Below are 18,330 nucleotides of genomic sequence, written 5' to 3' on the forward strand. Positions count from 1 at the left end.
TTCTTTGTCCCAATTCCTTGATGTAGAACTTCAGCATCTTGTTCCTGCATTCTGCTTCATAATTATAGGATTAGGCCTTTAATTCGAACGTAAATAACAAAAGTACTATCAACCTCTCTCAATTAATTCTTTTTCCTCATATATATATATATAATTTATTTAGAGCGTGTCGGATATGATTTCTATTTTCTAATAATTGATAAACTTTTCAATTCTAAATATATATAATTATTTGTATGGCTTATGAGATAAAATATAATAATAACCACGACAATCTATATAACTGAACTTGATATTATTTGTATGGAATCCTAATAAACATTGATTGACCAATTGGGGTTGATTTAATTAATAGTTTAAAATATAGTTCATTACTATAAAGTCTCTAAAGTTAGTTCATAACTATAATTGCATCCCTTTTTGTAACTTCTGTTTGACAATCGAATTAATTAGTCTTTGAATTTGTAGGCTTGTTAGTTGTGCAGTTCCTCCATTAATTTTTATGTGTTAATCAACATATTTAAGGGACTTAATTAATAAAAAATAATTGTTTAATTACTTAATAAGTCTAAATGCAGTTTAAATCATAGATTTTTTAAGATCTTTTTATAATTTTAATACCACTTTTCAATTTTATTACATTTCGGTGAAATGACACCAGCATGTTAGATGGAGCTCTTGCTTGCGCGACAATATGTCCAAAATTAAATGATACAATCATATTTACTTCATTTTAAATGTGTTTTACATTTATAATTAGATTGAGATTTTCTTATGTTTAAATTCTACGTATCCAATTTGAAATCAAACAATTAAAATTTATAATTTATAATTTATAAAAATAAATATATTTTATTAAATAATAAATTTCAATTATTGATTTTGAATAAATAGACAGAGATTATACAAATACAATTTATTATGTTGAATTTGAATACCGGAGAATCATAATCCAATTTAATTCGTAACAGCGATTTTGGATCTTCTTTTTTCAACAAGCCATAACAAAAGCCATCAGCAATCCCATCGTTAAAACCACAGTCCTCACCACATCATCAAAGCCATAACCACCAAAATCTCTATTGATTGAGAAACAAAAAAATGTTATCAATTCTAAACAACATCAAATCAACAAAAAGAAGTAAAAAAGAAATTGAAAGATGAACAGAAAGAAACATTATCAATCTTAACCAGCATCAATTCAACATAAGGAACTACAGAAACTGGAAAGATGAACAAAAAGGGAAAGAAAACAGGAAGATCTTAGTGGGGTTCTTTTTCTTAAACTCAAAATGATTCCTTTTCTTTTCTTTTTTTAAAAAGGAAGAAATTAAAATAATATAAATGAAAAGCAACAAATAATAAAATTTATTAGTAAATTGAAATGATTTTTTTATTTAACTAAATACAATGTAAGAACAAAAATGACATAAAGACAATGAAAATAGAAATGCATAATGTATCATCATGATATTATCGTCATATAATTACATCATCATAACTGGGGGGATTACAACCTTTTACTGTCTGGCTTCTGCCTTTCTTTACCACCAGACTAAAATTTCATTACCAAAATTTATTTATATGAATTAGTAATTTCTCTTTTTATTCATTAATCTAGAATATATCGAGTAATATTTCTATAAAAAATAAAATATTTTTTAAATAATTTTAATATAATTATATATTTAAAATTTTAATTTAAAATTTTAATTAAACTAAAATAGACTTCTATCATCTCATCTCATCTCCTTCCCGGTGGATTGAATGACCGTATTTACACTCATGCTAAAATAGAGAAAAAGAAAAAGAAAAAGAAAAGTACTATTAACCGCAAATTGAAACTTAAATTATTCCGGCAGGTAGTTAAAATATAATCTGAATACAAGTGTTTTTTTAATAGTTGCTGCATCAGTACCAAAAAGAGCACTATTTGCTTAATTTGTTGGCTAATTCTTACCTACACCTATAATATATAAGTAACACTGATTTGTATTTTAGTACTACGTAATCCGCATATATTTAATTATTAACACAATAAATATCGTCAATCATTTATCGATTCAATATATAAATAGAAACATATATTTAAACTGGATAAAAATTTCAAATTTATATATTTAAATTTTTTTTAAGTATAGTCAATCTATCGTGTCATTCAAAGACTAAACAAATTATACAGTGACATATGGTCTACGAATGACTCGCTAGATTGAAGTTATCTAAAAATTTCTCCCCAACACTTAATTAATTTAAGATATATGCATATAGTCTTGAAGGAAGTTGAGTGGAAATTCCATTGTGTTTACTTCTACAAGCTACTTCTTTTGAAAAATTGTACATTCAAATACAGTAATATATTGTAGGTGAAAAAGCCTTTTGAGTTTTGTTTCTTTCTCTGTCTCTATGTATATATACATCTAACGAATCAGGGCCTGCTCGTTGCTTGCTTCATCTTAGCAGCTTTCGAAGACTTCATATTCATATGTATGCTCATCCATCTCAGTTTCAGTCAATTACATCAATATTATGTCATCCTTAAGCAAAAGCAGAGTAAGCAACAACAACTCTGATGAAGCTGATGCTCCTGATGATCATCATGAGCTTAGAAGAGGGCCATGGACACTTGAAGAAGATACCCTCCTAGTTCACTGCATTGCTAGTCATGGCGAAGGCCGATGGAATTTGCTTGCGAAACGTGCAGGTATTTATGCGTTCTCACTTTGGAGACAAGTTGTTAATCTTGTACTGCTGACTTTGATCATTTCGTTTTTTTAACTTTTTTAATTGGCTTCAGGATTACGTAGAACCGGCAAGAGTTGCAGACTGAGATGGCTAAATTATCTAAAACCAGATGTTAAGCGCGGTAACCTTACTCCACAGGAACAGCTTTTGATTCTTGATCTTCATTCTAAGTTGGGTAACAGGTAAGGATTTTTACTTTGTCATTCAAGTTGAGCCCACCATCTTAACATTATGTGCAGTGACATCATTTGATTCTGATCCTATTCCCCTGAAATATAAAACATTCTTTTTCACTGTATTAGTTTTTTAAAGGAATAGTTATATTGATATGGTAATTATGTGAATATAGGTGGTCGAAAATTGCACAGCATTTACCAGGAAGAACAGATAATGAAATCAAGAACTATTGGAGAACCCGGGTGCAGAAACAAGCAAGGCATCTTAAGATAGATGCCAATAGCACAGCTTTTCAAGAAATAGTTAGGTGTTTTTGGATACCAAGATTGCTTCAAAAGATAGAAGGATCAACTTCTTCTCCTTCTTGTTCTTGTTCTTCTTCATTTTCATCATCATCATCAGCAGCTGTCTTATCCCAAAACTCAGCAGTTTCTCAGCCTGTTGATTGCAGTCATGTTCATAATTTACCATTGACACCGCCATCACTGCCGCCCCTGCCGCGACAAGAAATTTCAGGTCAAGGGAAGTTAATCGAGATACACAATTTGGAGGGTCGTCCCGAGCATAATTCAGACTCAGAGCAGGGCTCGACTTCATGCATATCTTCTTCAACAGAATCAATGAATATCTCCCAGATTTCTCAATTATCAGAATACCAGCAAACAAGTCCTTTTCAAGGAATGAGTCACGATGCCAATAGTAATTACAGCAACTATGTTAAGGACTGTTATTACGTTGACAGCAGCGGCTGTAACATGGAAACAGCGAACCTGGCAACCCTGTCACTATCTGGAGGATTTCAGAATCCGGCTGGTGATTGGGTTGGATGTGATTTTGGAGATAACTACATGTGGAGCGTGGATGAATTAATGGCACTTTAGGAACTTGCCAAGAAAAGGAAACTTATGGTCTTCTCTTTTTCTTTCTTTTCTTTTCTTTTTGGAGATGATGCAACCAACAGTTCATCAATTATATGAAGCTTTTAGCTTTTAGGATCAAATTAATTGTGTGATTGTGTAATAAAGATGAGCAAATTGTTAATTCTCTACCATCGAAACCAAATTATCAACTGTGGATTCCAAGCTTATGCATGAACATAACCTTTTCTTTCCTTTTGGTACGTACACAAACTTGTACAATTTGCAGAAAGTTAATTTTTATTTAGACCATGTTCAAGTGTACCCATGTGAATCCAGTCTATACTTGCAACTTAATAAGATAAGTAGATGACAGAACAGAACAGAAAAAAAAAAATGTAAATTTAGCCCAAAGAAAAAGGGAAAAGAAAAAAGAAAAACAGTATGAAACAATTATATTTAAGATATATATGCATATATTTCAATCATTGATATTGTCAGAGAAGTGGGGTGGTGGAGAAGTTTGAAGGGCATAAAATAAAATCATTTGATTCTTGAACATGTTGTTAGAGGATGAGATATGAAGTCAATATATTTGACACAGACAAAGAGCTGCTCTTGTTCTTCTTCTGCTGCTGCTGCTTTAGATTTTCCATTTATTGTTCAATTTTCAAAGCCACTAGTTTAAAATATTGATTTCTTATTGTAGTGATTTTGTTTAAAAAAGAAAAAGAAAATAAAATCAACCCCCATGATACCCACCAGCAAAAATGAGCCAACTCTAGGAAGCACAAATTTCTCAAATATTTATGCTTCTTCAGACTTTCAAGTTTGAAAGGAATACCAGCCAACCAATAAATTAAACCATATGAATATCTGATTGAACTGATGGAGAATTCTTTGTGATTATCTTCTAATCTGATTCCTCTTGTTGAAAATTACAGTATACATATTGAATTAGCCAACTCAGTCACCAACCCATCTTTCATCTTCTTATTCCCATAAAATTATACTTTCTTTTCCTTTTCTTTAAGATACCGACCTGAATAATCTCAAATTGATCAACTACATCAGTGAAGATGATAAATTATTGCTTTCTTTTTTACTTTCAATGTGAATATTCTTTTTTCTTTTAGTTAAACCACTAAATTTTTTCAGGAAGTGATTTGTTGATTATATAAATTATGTGTCTAATATTGATTATTTAATTAACAATTAAATATAAAATTTGATAATGTTATCAAGAAAATATATAATTAGATAATAAATTAACTATATATAAAAAAATTACTGAAAAGCTCTTATCAACCTCGTATTGATGTATTAATAATATATTAATTATGTTTAAAAATATTCAAATTATATTTTATAAGAAATTATATTATTAATTAGTAATAGGTTCGTGTTATGTATATAAATTTAGGATATTTTAGTACTTTTATGGTATGTTTTAAATACATAATATGAAGAAATGCTTATTACCTCACTTTACTTTTATTGTCTAATCTTAGGTGTTAATAAAAAGAAAATATGAGCTAAATACTCATAAATAGACTTTAAAAAGTTATTATTGCCAAGACTTAGAATTAAAGACGCGTGGACTACTAATTTTACAGGCCTAGCCGAATATTTCAAGACCCAAGAGGAAAATTAATTAAATTTTTTATGTAATTATAGACCATTATTAGTTATTTATAGGGTTGAGCACAGATCGGTCCAATTCAATTATCTATAAATCACTAGTACCACACCAAATCTCGGTTCTTTTAAAGTTGAAGGTACCAATACCATACCAAACATAAAAGAATCCGTATCATATTGTACCAATTTTTACGGTTAAATACAGTTCGGTTCGGTGCTATTTTCGGTTCTAAAAAATTTTAAAAATACAACTTTAATCTCATCCTTAATCAAATATATTTAGAGAAAATATGATTACCAACCTAAAGAAAGTAACATGAAAATCTGAATTAGAATTGCAATCACATTCTTGAACAACATGTTTTCCATTCAATCACTTGTAAATATAATAATTCCTTCAATGTTCAAATATAAATCATTAAAATATATGTTACTGCTAGCATAAAGATATTTTGCAAATGACAATCATTAAAATAAAATATTTTTCGTAGTTGCACCCAACAATCTACCCAGCAAAAATAAAAGTAAAAAAGTAAAAAAATAAAATAAAAAAATACCCTAGACTGAGCAATGGCGGCACAGTTATGGAAAGAGAGAGCGCTAAAGAGAAAGACGTTTACGCAAGCCAATTCTTGCTTATGCCTTTCTGTGAGCCAATTATGTGTGGCACTAAAGAGGAAGACGTCTAGTCGAGCCAATTTTTTCCTTCTTCCTTTTGATTTTCTGTTCAAAAATTTGCCTTAAGGATTTTGTCTTTATGAATTGAAAACTGAGAGGTGTGGCGGTGTGTTCTAAATAGGAAGACGTCTACGCGAGTCAATTTCTTCCTTCTTCCTTTTGATTTTCTGTCCAGAAATTTGCCTTAGGGATTTTGTCTTTCTGTTGTAAAATGGGAGGTGCGGCGGTGTGTTCTAAACAGGAAGACAGTGTGTTCAAATTATTAGATGTAGGCTTGTAGTATGTGGTAAGAAAATGTATTAAGATTAAGTTAGTAGATAGTAAATTATAATTATTAGAGTAATGTATATTAGTATCAATATACTATATGATATATTAATATATAACTTATATTTTTTTATAGAGTATAAAGTACATTATAATATTATAGTTACTTTTAATATGTAGTATTTTTTTCTTATTTCGATAATAATTGTTTGAATTATATAAAATGATAACTATAAAATAATTTTTTTATATAGTATAAAGTATTTTATAATATTATAGTTATTTTTAATAGGTATTATTTATATAATATAAATAATTATTAATAAATATATGTAAAAAATTCAGTTCTACGGTTTGGTCCGGATAAGTACAAGACGGATCGGTTCTAGTACGGTTATGGTACGGTTTTTACTAAAGAACCAGTACCATACCGTAATAGTAAAAAAATTTGGATCAGTTCAATTTGGTTATAAAAAATTTCGGTTATTTTGATTATGGTATTTTTCGGTACGGTTATTCGGTTCGGGCGGGAACCACCGAAATCCATGCTCAGCCTTAGTTATTTACTTAAGTTATGATAGTTAAGAGTTGTAGGAATAAATCTTAAAAGTTTTATACTTTGAAGAGGACTCTGCAAAAGGAATCTCTATAAGTAGTAGAGACAAATTACATAACAAAGTGATACACATATTTAGTTTGCATCTGTCAATTATACCTCTTTCTGCAATTCTCTATGGTTCATCTCCTATAAACATTTTAGTTTTAGTTTTCATTGTTCATTTAAGATCTAAGAAGTTTTTCAAAAAGTGGAGAGTGATGATCAATCATCTTCCTACTTGAAAAATTCTTGATTTAAAATGAGCTTTTACTTTTTATGTCTTTTTATTTAATTACAATGACTATTGGATTAATATGTGAGGCTAGTTTCATAAGTATTTAGTTAAATTCTTTTACTATGTATGAACTTTATTATTTATTTATTTATTAGATGCCATATTATTTATAAAATTATAAATCAACGATGATTAGAGTTAAAATATATATAAAATTATATAAAAAATAATAAAAAAATATTAATATATACATGAAAGATATTAAAAAAAATAAAATATATGGTATCTATTTGATACAAAAAAAAAAATTCGTCACTCAACAAGATAATTTTTTAGAATTTACCCTTAATATTAATATACTAATTTTTTTAAGATAAGATATCATTTTAATTCAAATAAGTTATTTACTATTTAAAGCTATATTTATAATTTATCATCAAAATTTCAATAATTTAGAATATAGTATCTTTAAGATAAGAAGTAATTATATAAAATTAATTTTAATTATGATATGAATTTGAGTAGAATAAAAAAAATAAAAAGTAAAAAAAATAACATTCGTTACTCAATGGAATCATTTTTTTTTTCTATCTTGTCAAGTATAGTAGTAAAAGAAATGAATATTTTTGTTACTATTTTGATCTTTTTTTATACCAAATTTTTTAAATTATAATAGTTATATTTTTAATTATTAGTTTTAATCAATAGTAGACATGTAATTTGAAACTTCTAATGAGTTTATATAATAAAGTAGTCACATTTTTATGGAAAATATTATCCAGTAAGAGTTTCTACTTTTAATTGTTAATAATTTTCACATTAATATTGTCAACTCAACTCATGTTGAGGTGACACTTAAATTTGAGGATGACAATAACATCATACTAATTTCATTCAACTTGCCACAATCTAAGTTTGCATCCTACGGTGGCATTGTTGACTAATTTAGTCGAAAATGAGTAATAAATAAATATGAACATATAAATTCCTTAAATTAATTTTAAATAGTTTTTGAACGATCCAATATTATATATTTCATTTCAATGTTAATTTTTTTTAAGAGAATTAATTTTGATAATATTAAATTGAAAATTACTAACTATTTAAAATATTGATTATTATTTTATTCAAGCTAACAACCTTACTTTCTCAAAACTCTTATATTGTAAGATTAAAAGATAATCATCACATGTTCAATTGTTTGGCAATCAGAAGAAGAATAAAGTCGGTTAACTAATATTGACTGGGAAGATTAAACAGCGATTGCCATATTGGCGCCATCATAAATGAATTGACATCTTTCTTTTCTAATAAATGAATACATTACAACAGTCCAATTTTGTAGCAGAAAAGTGATTTAAGGAATTGGAAAAGAGAGCCATGACCACGTCAAGAACCCTAAAGATTCTAATTACTAGTTGACTGGTCAGGGAACTCATCACCACCATATATATTAAGAATAACTCCAACCATGCTGTAAAAGCAAAAAAAGATTCTAGAAAGAATTTGACCATTCTATTTACTAAAACTTGGATCCATTGTATGTTTGCTGCTACTGATACATGCCATGGAAAAGTAATTAAAGAGACTGTCCTTGATTATCTTTTTTTGCAAGTCTTTAAAGTACTTGATTAGCACTGTGTTTAACACTGCATTCAAAATAGATCTCTTTCAAATTTGAGTTTAGAGTTATTTAACTATGATTAACTCTGTCGGTAGTTTATGACTTACGTAAGTGTAAGAAGCCGACTGTCTCTGTCGTATAATTATCATAAAATTTGAAATGAATCATGAGAAAGCCCACTAAAGGAGTAATCAGAGGTGGGGTGGGTGTACATTACAGCTTAAAGACAGCTCAAACAGGAGGCGCAGATCTGAAAAAGCAAGCACACACTGTATATCCATATCCATCTGATGCTTATGCAGGTTTGTTCTACAAAACTGAAGGCTTCAAAAGGGTATTTGGACGTGTGATATGAAAATCATGTCAAGGGTCAGTGTCATTGTTTGGATGCGTAAAGGGACTGAACTCTCTTTCTGTTTTTTCCCCACGAGATGGTATGGCGAGAATGATAATGCCCAGATTCACGTTTTTGCCTGGGATGATTTGAGAAAAGATGCTTTTCCCATGTGGACAAACAGATGGTCACCCTCATAATTCACAGTGCGTCGTGAAAAACAACGTTCTTTTCTTCTTTATTTTTTGGAAATTTTTATTCTTCCAAATTTTGGTTGAAGTTCTTTAACAATTTAATAATGGCAGAAAACGACAGCGTGACACGGATTAGAATTTTTTTTCTTCTCAAATTTGGATAAATGTGACATGTCATATTTGAGTGATCCCATTTGTTAAATTTGAAATGAATGGTTCGGATGTTATTATCTTATAACTGCCCATTCACTCTTGAGAATTTAAGATTTTATTTTTGGTTAATTCACAATGGTTAATTTCTGATTTACTGACTGAGATTGTTAGAATACCATATATAATTATTTGCCCTGACTTGAGAGGATTCTAATTATATGATTATATCTCATAATCACATCATAATATATATAAAAATATGAATCAAATAAATCTATTAAAATGTCCCGCTTAAATTTATTAATAAATAATTCATTGAGTATATCTAATTATAAAAGTCTAATTCTTTTAGAAGTTTGTCGTTTAATTAATTGTATTAATATAATTATTTATTTAAATTTATTAGTAAATAATATTAATAATTCATTGAGTAAAATATCTAACTATAAAAGTTTTAACCCTTTTAGAAATTTTAATATATAAAAGTACGAAGAAAAAGACTAAACAAATTTACTGAAACATTATGACAGGTTGTTTTTATATATATCAAACTATAAATTTTAACTCTATTAGAAGTTTTAGTATCAATTATATTGTATTTTTAATAATTTTATACCACTGGTTTCTGTTATGAATTTTTGAATAAATATTAAAAGCATAAATTTAGCAATCTTAAGTGTAATATTTATGGATTTACATTTTGACCATTCATTACTTTAATTTTTAATAACAATTATAATTGACGAGTTCAACAAATATAGATTATGCATAATTTTCATGTGTAAAAATTTAATAAATTAATATGATATATGAAAGTATAAAGAAGGAATAGGGAAGGGACAAAAAATCTTTAGGAAAATGTTAGTGCCCATATTTTTATAATAATGAGTTAATTTAGTTTCTTAAAATAAATAATATGTTAATTTATTCATTGGTACAGAATTAATTAATAATAATATTTAGATAATAATAATAGTTTTTCTAATAGAAAAGGTAAAAATAATAAGGCGAAGTGTAAAATAAAATAGAAAACTATTATATTAAAAAATTGAAAATGGTAGAACTTCTTCGCAAAATTTAATCAATTCAAACGTTTATCGAAGAACATACAACAAAATGAATTTGTTAGAAGATTTTGTTTAAATAAAAAACAATAAATTAGTGATTACTAATTTAAAATTATAATTATATTTATTAATAATTAATTTTATATTTAATAATTTTAATTATAAATATAACCTTTTATATACTGCTGATTTATTCAAATTGAATAGTATTAACATTAAATGGACAAATAAATATTTTTAATTTTTTTATTAAGTAAAAAATATTTATAGGTTATAAACCTTTTACTTCAACTATGTTATTTCTTTCATTTCGTTTTAATACTTTTTTTATCCATTCTAAAATATAGTCCATTTCTTTAATTATCAATTTAATAGCTAATTATAATAGTCGAATTATATTTAAAATTATCTGGTTCCTTCAATTTTTATTTTTTTTAAAGAAGACATAGATGATGAATTTATCAAAATTTAAGTTTTTCAATTAATGACTAAATTAAAAGCTAATAATGAATTAATATATTATTAAGTTAAGTTAATAAATAATTAAATTAAATTAATGAATTTGTAATATATTTTAGTTAAATATTAATATTAATATTCATTTAATAATAATTTAAATTAAAAAATTATTTTCTCTCTCTTACACTATCTATTTTAAATTAAATAAATGTATTATAAACTTTTAAATAACCTACTAATTGATATTTTTAAATTCTTTTATTGGTAAAAAATTATAATACTTATAAAAATAAAAATAAAATAAAGCGTTCATTGAACTTATTTTATACTAATATTTTTGTGAGAAAACCATTTTATCATAATTTTAATGATGATAAAGATTTATTTGTGATAATATCTTTTATGAGAAAACTTATTTGTCATTTGTACATTGTTTAAAAAGATACTGTTCCATTAAAAATAATAGTAATATTTTTTTATCATACTGCAGTCTACTTTTCTTAATATTAGGCAATTCTTCTTGCATATATAACCTTGTACCATTTTAAAGTCATTTGTATATCCTTGTACCATTTAGGCAAATCTGTATTTATAAAAAGACATGAGAAGCAAATATTATAATAATAATTTTATTAAAAATATTTGCATATAAATTAGCCTAACATTCGTATTCTGAATGAAAATTATTTTAAAATAAATATGAACGTTTAAAGTATTACTAAGATAAATTATTTAAATATAATATAAAATTAAACTTTTTAATATATAAAAATTAAATTTTTAATCGAAATAAATAAATAATTATGAATTATTTTACAAATTGAGAATTCTATTATTTGAGAATTATAAATTATAGAAATAGTTTTTTTAAAAACATTCTTACTTGTACTTTAATTATATTTGAAGATGAAAGCAGAATATATGCATAAAAAAATAATCATATTAATAAATTGATTACAGTAATAAAATAGTCTAGTATGCGAAAGTCATTTTATATAAATAAAATATGACTAAATATATAAATGGATCTCTGAATTTATCTCATTTTTGCAATTAGTCTCATGATATTAACTTTAGTTCAATTAGACTTCTCAATTTTACGATTTAATAGTTTTAAACCCTCGATCACAAACATTATGCATGTATATTTTATTTCATTCAAAAATGTGTAAGTTTAAATAAAATAATAATATATTAAAACATAAAATAACAGCTAAATACATAAATGGCTCCCTGAACTTGTCTCATTTTTGCAATTGATCCCCGAACTCAACTTTGATTCAATTAGGTTTTTTTAACTTTACTAGTTATTTTTTTTTAAATCCTTTAATCATAGATATTAAGGATGTGTATTTTACGCCATCTAAAAAACCGCATAAGTTTGAATAAAAAATAATACATTTAAAATATCAAATAAGTAAATAAAATAAACAAAGTAAAACAATGAGTTTTAGTTCTTAAACAAAACTTGTCATTTGTTGATATCTGTTAAATATTTCATTGCTATAGTTAATGGTGTGGGTATAGCCTGTGAGAATAAAAAAAAAAAAAGAACTTGATGACATAAAAATTGAAGGGATTACAATGATTTATTTAGTCATTTCAAAAATATATTTTTTATTATATTTAATAAATTAATAAAATAATTTTAATATAAAATAAATGATATATTAAAATTAATGGAACACATTTTTCGCAAGATGTTAATCTAAACCGCTTAACTTTCATCTGTGAAGGATTTAAATATAACAACTAGTCGAGTTTATATGTGCATTTGAATCAAAGTTGAGTTTAGGGGGCCAATTATGAAAATAAGACAAATTCAATAGTTTAATTATATACTTTACTTACAATGTCGTTAATGAGAATATTAATTTTTTATTACTACCGTAAGTGGAGGGGTCAAAATAACTACCGTAGAGTTGAGAAGTCAAATTAAATCAAAATTGTGTTCGGAAGGCCAATTGCAAAAGTGAAACAAATTCAAGAATCCATTTATGTATTTAGCTATAAAGTATTTATGTGAATCAGACAATAACAATTAATCATAAAAATTATTTAGATACATATGCAAATTTCTACATTAAAATATGAAATCGTAATTTTTTTATAAAATCGAAAAAAAATTAAAAAAAAATTAAAAATTATGTCGAAAATCTTAATATAATTCTTATGAAAGAAAGTAAGGAAACGATTTTGAAGTAATTAAATAAATGAGAAAAAATTATAGAGATTTTTTATAAAAATTAAATTAAATTTATAATTCTAAGAAGTGAATTAAAAATATTGAAAAAAATTTATGATGATAGAGTGAGAAAAATAATTTAAAGTAATTAAATAATTAAATATAAAATTATAATACTTTTAGTACTAATTTACATATATCTTTCTAGAATAATTGATGCACTTTTTTAATATTCATATAGTTATGATATTTTAGTAGTTTTTTCTCATATAAGTTTTTAAATTCACCACAATTTAAATAAATAACTTAAAAATTCTTATAAAAAGAGAGAAAGAAGTTACAACATTGCTTTCGTATATATATATATATATATATATATATATATATATTTTGACTAATATTCTTTAGTTGAGAAAATTACACCATATTATAGAATCTATAAGGAATAATTAAAAACTCAGTGTTTTGATTTCAATTTTTTTTTTCTATTTCAGTGTTTAAATTATTTCTTTTTATTCAATCAAGTGTATAAATCTGCTAATTCATGTATATTATGATGTCTATTGCAAGTTTTAAAGTTAAAATAATAATTTAACTCATCTTACACACAAAATAATCTAAATATTTTTATTTTCGTTACTTACAATTATTTTTTCTTTCTAATTTTTACTAAATCTTTTATTAGCACTAAAAAAGCAAAGATGTTAATTAATTTTTTTATTTTTAAAAATTATTTTCTTTTTAAAAAAATTTAATACTATCACCTCGCTTTTTTTATTGTTTCGAGCAAACGTATATTTGATTTTTAATTATTTTAGGTGAATGCAAGAAAAGTCAAAAAAAAAAAAACTAAAAGGATAGTGTTTGATTCTTTTCAATTTTTTGTTTGGGTCATAGAAAGAAAAATATTTAATTATTAACTTTTTGAAAAAAAATTCGAGAAACAAATAAAAATTGTAGAAAATAGTACTAAAATTGATAGAATAAAGAAAATACATAAGAAGAGAAAAAAATATGAGATTATTTTAAATATAGTATTTAAGTCAATTACTATTTAAAGTAAGTCATATAAATATTTTAATTTATACAACAAATTAAAGACACTATATTAAAATACTTAATTAAATAAAAAATAATTTAAATATCAAAATTAAGAAATTAAATACTAAATTTGTAATTTTTTCAATTTATAAAATAAACGTCTCAACTACAAAACTAGTAGCTCCGGACACTAGTGGAATATTCTTGCCTTCAACTCTATCTTTATTTTAATTTTACAGAAAAAGTTAAAAAAAAAAAAAAAGATAATATGTGCTATTATCATTTTTATTTTATTTTTGTTAAACGGGAGGAAGTAAAAATAATTATGCATCAATTATTTAAGATCGAAGTATAAGAAATTTGTCCATACATATTAATTTTCTATTTGTGGCAATGTATATATTTAGCGCGAGTAAGAATGGCCATTTTGACTATAGAAAACTATAGAAAATAATGGATTATGTGAAGCAACATTTGCTAGCTTTAAAGAATGATTAGCGAGTTGACATGATGTAATAGTTGTTATTATGCTATTATAAATAGATATTGCTCAAAATATAGATATATCCTAATTCATCGTTATGGCAATATAAATAGATAATAAAACTTACATAAATCATAATGCATACATGAAGCACATAAAACCAGTAACTAGATCCAGGAGTGAAAATGAGTCAAACCAATCTAAATATGTAATTGTTCAACTCGATTCGATGAAATCATATTAGTGATTGAGATTGGATCGAGTTTAAGATATTTTGAACAAGTTTAAATGAGTTAAACTTAGTCAAATTTGAACTGTTTAAAATATTAATACTATTTAATATTTTATTTTCTTACTATATAAATAAAAATAATGAAATAAGAAAAGATTTTATTAAAAATGAAACTAATAGAAAAATCACAAAGAATAATGAAGTCACAATGATTAAAAAAACTTCTTAAAGAACTAAATAAGAGTATTTTGCTTTACTAGAAATAAAATTAAAAATTAGCTCGTCATTTATTCTTTTCAAACTTTAGCTCGTAACATAAGATTTAGGAATTATGTGAATATGAGTATATAAATAATATTTCATAGTTAAATATAAAATTTGTTTTGAATTATAAGAGATTTATTTAATTTTATCTTTATTATCATATAAATATAATTAATTATATATATATATATATATATATTATTTTATTATTATAGATAATTAATATTATTTATAACGAGAGTAAAAACTCATGAATATTACCGAGTCGGGCTTTTATCTTTTAAAATTCGGCTCAAATTCTTAATGAGTTTAAAAATAGAATCAAGTTCAGATTGTTATACTTTTTAAATAAGCTTGAACAAATTAAAAGAAGAGCCGAATCCGAGCCAAGCTCGAATCATTCAGATCGTTTTACATAATCTCTATAAATAATAAATTAATTATTTGTATACAAATAATAAATAAAAAAATTTAGTTAATAAAACCTTGTGAATGTTCAGGCTGTAAAAACCAGTAACAAAACCCACATATTCGGCCCAAATTACAGATCTAATATTACTCGAACAAGCCTAATAATATGGAACCCTAAAATAGACCCACATATTTGGCCCAAGTAACAGAACCCACACCGAATGCCATGTAGTTTACTTTGTTTCTATGTAAATAAAACAAGACCTACCAGGAATTAGCAACCTTTCCGACTGTTTTTTCTCTCTGTAAATAAAATATTAGTTGGTTATTATTATTATATGTTTTATTAACAGATTTGTAAATATTATTAATATCAAAATAATAAATTAAATTAGATTATAATATTTTTATTTTTTATTGTTAATAAAATTCTAAATAATAAATTTCAATTGATTTCTATGGTTAAAAATAAAAGTATGAAAATTTATTAGTAAAAATATAAAAATATAGAAAGTAAATATTTAAAAAGTTTAATAAATAGAACTCTAAAAATCATCTATACTTTTGTTAATAGAGCTTATAATACACGTATTAATTTATCGTCAAAAAATGACCTAATATTAATAAAAATGAATTAAAATTTAATATTTATAAATAAAAGTATAAATTAAAAATTTTAAAAATAATAATAACGCATGGGGACAAATATGCGTTTTATTTTATTTTTTTAAGGAAAAAAGTGGATAGTAGGCTGAGACGTATCCAACTCAAGTTGTATAGGCATATTTGGACACTTAATGGAGAAGTAAAATTAAGAAATGCATGGGCTATTTGAGTTCGCATTAAATAAAAATAAATCCAGGTCAGCGAATTCGGCATGCTTTAGAGAATGAACACGAGTGTTTTTAACGATATTTTTTTTTTATTTTTTAAAAATATAATTTATATAATAAAAGATATTTTAAAAAATATTTAAATATTGAAATAAAAAATTTATTTAGAATTTCTTTTAGTAGTATTTTTTTATTTTTAGAGATATATTTTTTATAATAAAAAATATTTTAAACAATATTCAAATATAAAAGATAAATATTTTATTTAAATCTAATAGACTCCTTATATTCTATTCTCTATTGTATTTTTTATAAGCATTTAGTAGTTTAATTTTTTAATATTTTAATTAATAGAAAAATAAGAATAATAAATATCAATTCAATCAAATATATAGAAACTTATAATCTATATATATTAATTTTTAAAATTTAAAATATTTTTGACATGTGTAGCTATTTTTTAACATGTATAATTTTTATTTTGATGTATGTATTATTTTTGACACACAAAATTTAAGCTTATGTGTAATTCTATAGATTTTTCTATTAATTTCTTAATTAATAAGTTATATTCCTAATTAAACATACTCTAATCCTAAGAAATAACATGTTAATTATATTTTAATATTATATTAATTAATAAATAGTTTTCTAATTAGATAATAATATTAATTTTATTCTAAGAATAGCATATTAATTATATTTTAATATATATTAACTAATAAATAATTTTCTAATCAGATAATTATATTAATTCTATTTTAAAAATAGTATAATAATTATATTTTTAATATTATATTTAATAATAAAGTAATTTTTTAATTATATAATAGATTTTTAATTCTAAAAATATTAATATCAATTAATAGTATTAAGATATATAATACTAAATTAATTAATTAATATTTTTAAATTTTTATATTATTGCTTTAACAAAAGTTTAAAATTCTAAAAAAATTAAAAAATATTTAAAATTAGTTAGTTTTCTATTATTTTAAAAATATTATAAATTTATATTAATATTATAAATTTTATTAAATTGTATCTACTAATTTAATTTATAATTAAAATAATAAAATAATAATAATAACGGTTATGCAACGCACGGATAAACGACTAGTGTATTTATTAAATATATACTAGAGAATGAAGTTTAGCTCTCTATATCTAGAGAATCAAATTAATTATCTACTTTATGTTTAAAAAATAAAGAGTATATTAGAGTGTCATTTTGTACTATGACTCTTTGAAATAAAGAGTTCAACATATATAAAAAGTGTATTGGAAATGCTCTAAGTCTAATATACTCTTTATATTATATTATGTTATATTATTTTTATTTCTATAAGCATTAATAGTTTTGATTTTTTATCTTTTACTAATAGAAAAATCAAAATTATAAATATCAATTAAATCAAATCCATAGAAACCTATAGTATATTTATTAGATATAAAGTAGATAGTGAAATTTGGCTCTCCATAAATTGACTATCTACTTTACATTTAAAAATAAAAATTGTATTGAAATGTCATTTTATAATATAACTCTTTAAAATAAAGAGTACATATATAAAAAATACACCATATATTTCAAATAGTGCTTTTTATTTTAAAGAGTATAATTTTTATAATAAATAGCATCTTAAAGAATATTCACATATAAAAAGTAAAATATTATAATTAACTTCAATAAACTTTTATATTATTTTTATTTTCATAAAAATTGATAGTTTAATTTTTTTTAATTTTTATCAATAGAAAAATATAAATTATAAATACAAAAGTAAAAAGACTTATAGTATATTTACTCTTCACTTTATATTGAAAAAGTAAAAAATATATTAAATATCA

General features: G+C 23.9%; 1 protein-coding gene across 1 annotated transcript; it reads left to right on the plus strand.

Annotated features, from left to right (window-relative positions):
• Positions 1–2,354: 2,354 nt before the first annotated feature.
• Positions 2,355–3,963, plus strand: LOC8280855 (transcription factor MYB62). The gene is made up of 3 exons (XM_002534544.4): positions 2,355–2,704; positions 2,798–2,927; positions 3,095–3,963. Exons 1-3 carry the CDS (start codon positions 2,530–2,532, stop codon positions 3,801–3,803), a joined length of 1,014 nt encoding a protein of 337 aa, XP_002534590.3. The 5' UTR covers positions 2,355–2,529; the 3' UTR covers positions 3,804–3,963.
• The last annotated feature ends 14,367 nt before the right edge of the window (positions 3,964–18,330 follow it).

Source organism: Ricinus communis, chromosome 1 (assembly GCF_019578655.1).
Source record: "Ricinus communis isolate WT05 ecotype wild-type chromosome 1, ASM1957865v1, whole genome shotgun sequence".
In the NCBI taxonomy this organism is placed as follows: Eukaryota; Viridiplantae; Streptophyta; class Magnoliopsida; order Malpighiales; family Euphorbiaceae; genus Ricinus; species Ricinus communis.

What these genes read in the sequence shown, in the direction of transcription:
- LOC8280855 (XM_002534544.4), top strand. Translation starts at nt 2,530, where the DNA reads ATGTCATCCTTAAGCAAAAGCAGAGTAAGCAACAACAACTCTGATGAA. An exon ending in TTTGCTTGCGAAACGTGCAG is followed by an intron (nt 2,705 to 2,797) that starts GTATTTATGCGT and finishes AATTGGCTTCAG; the next exon opens with GATTACGTAGAACCGGCAAG. An exon ending in CATTCTAAGTTGGGTAACAG is followed by an intron (nt 2,928 to 3,094) that starts GTAAGGATTTTT and finishes ATGTGAATATAG; the next exon opens with GTGGTCGAAAATTGCACAGC.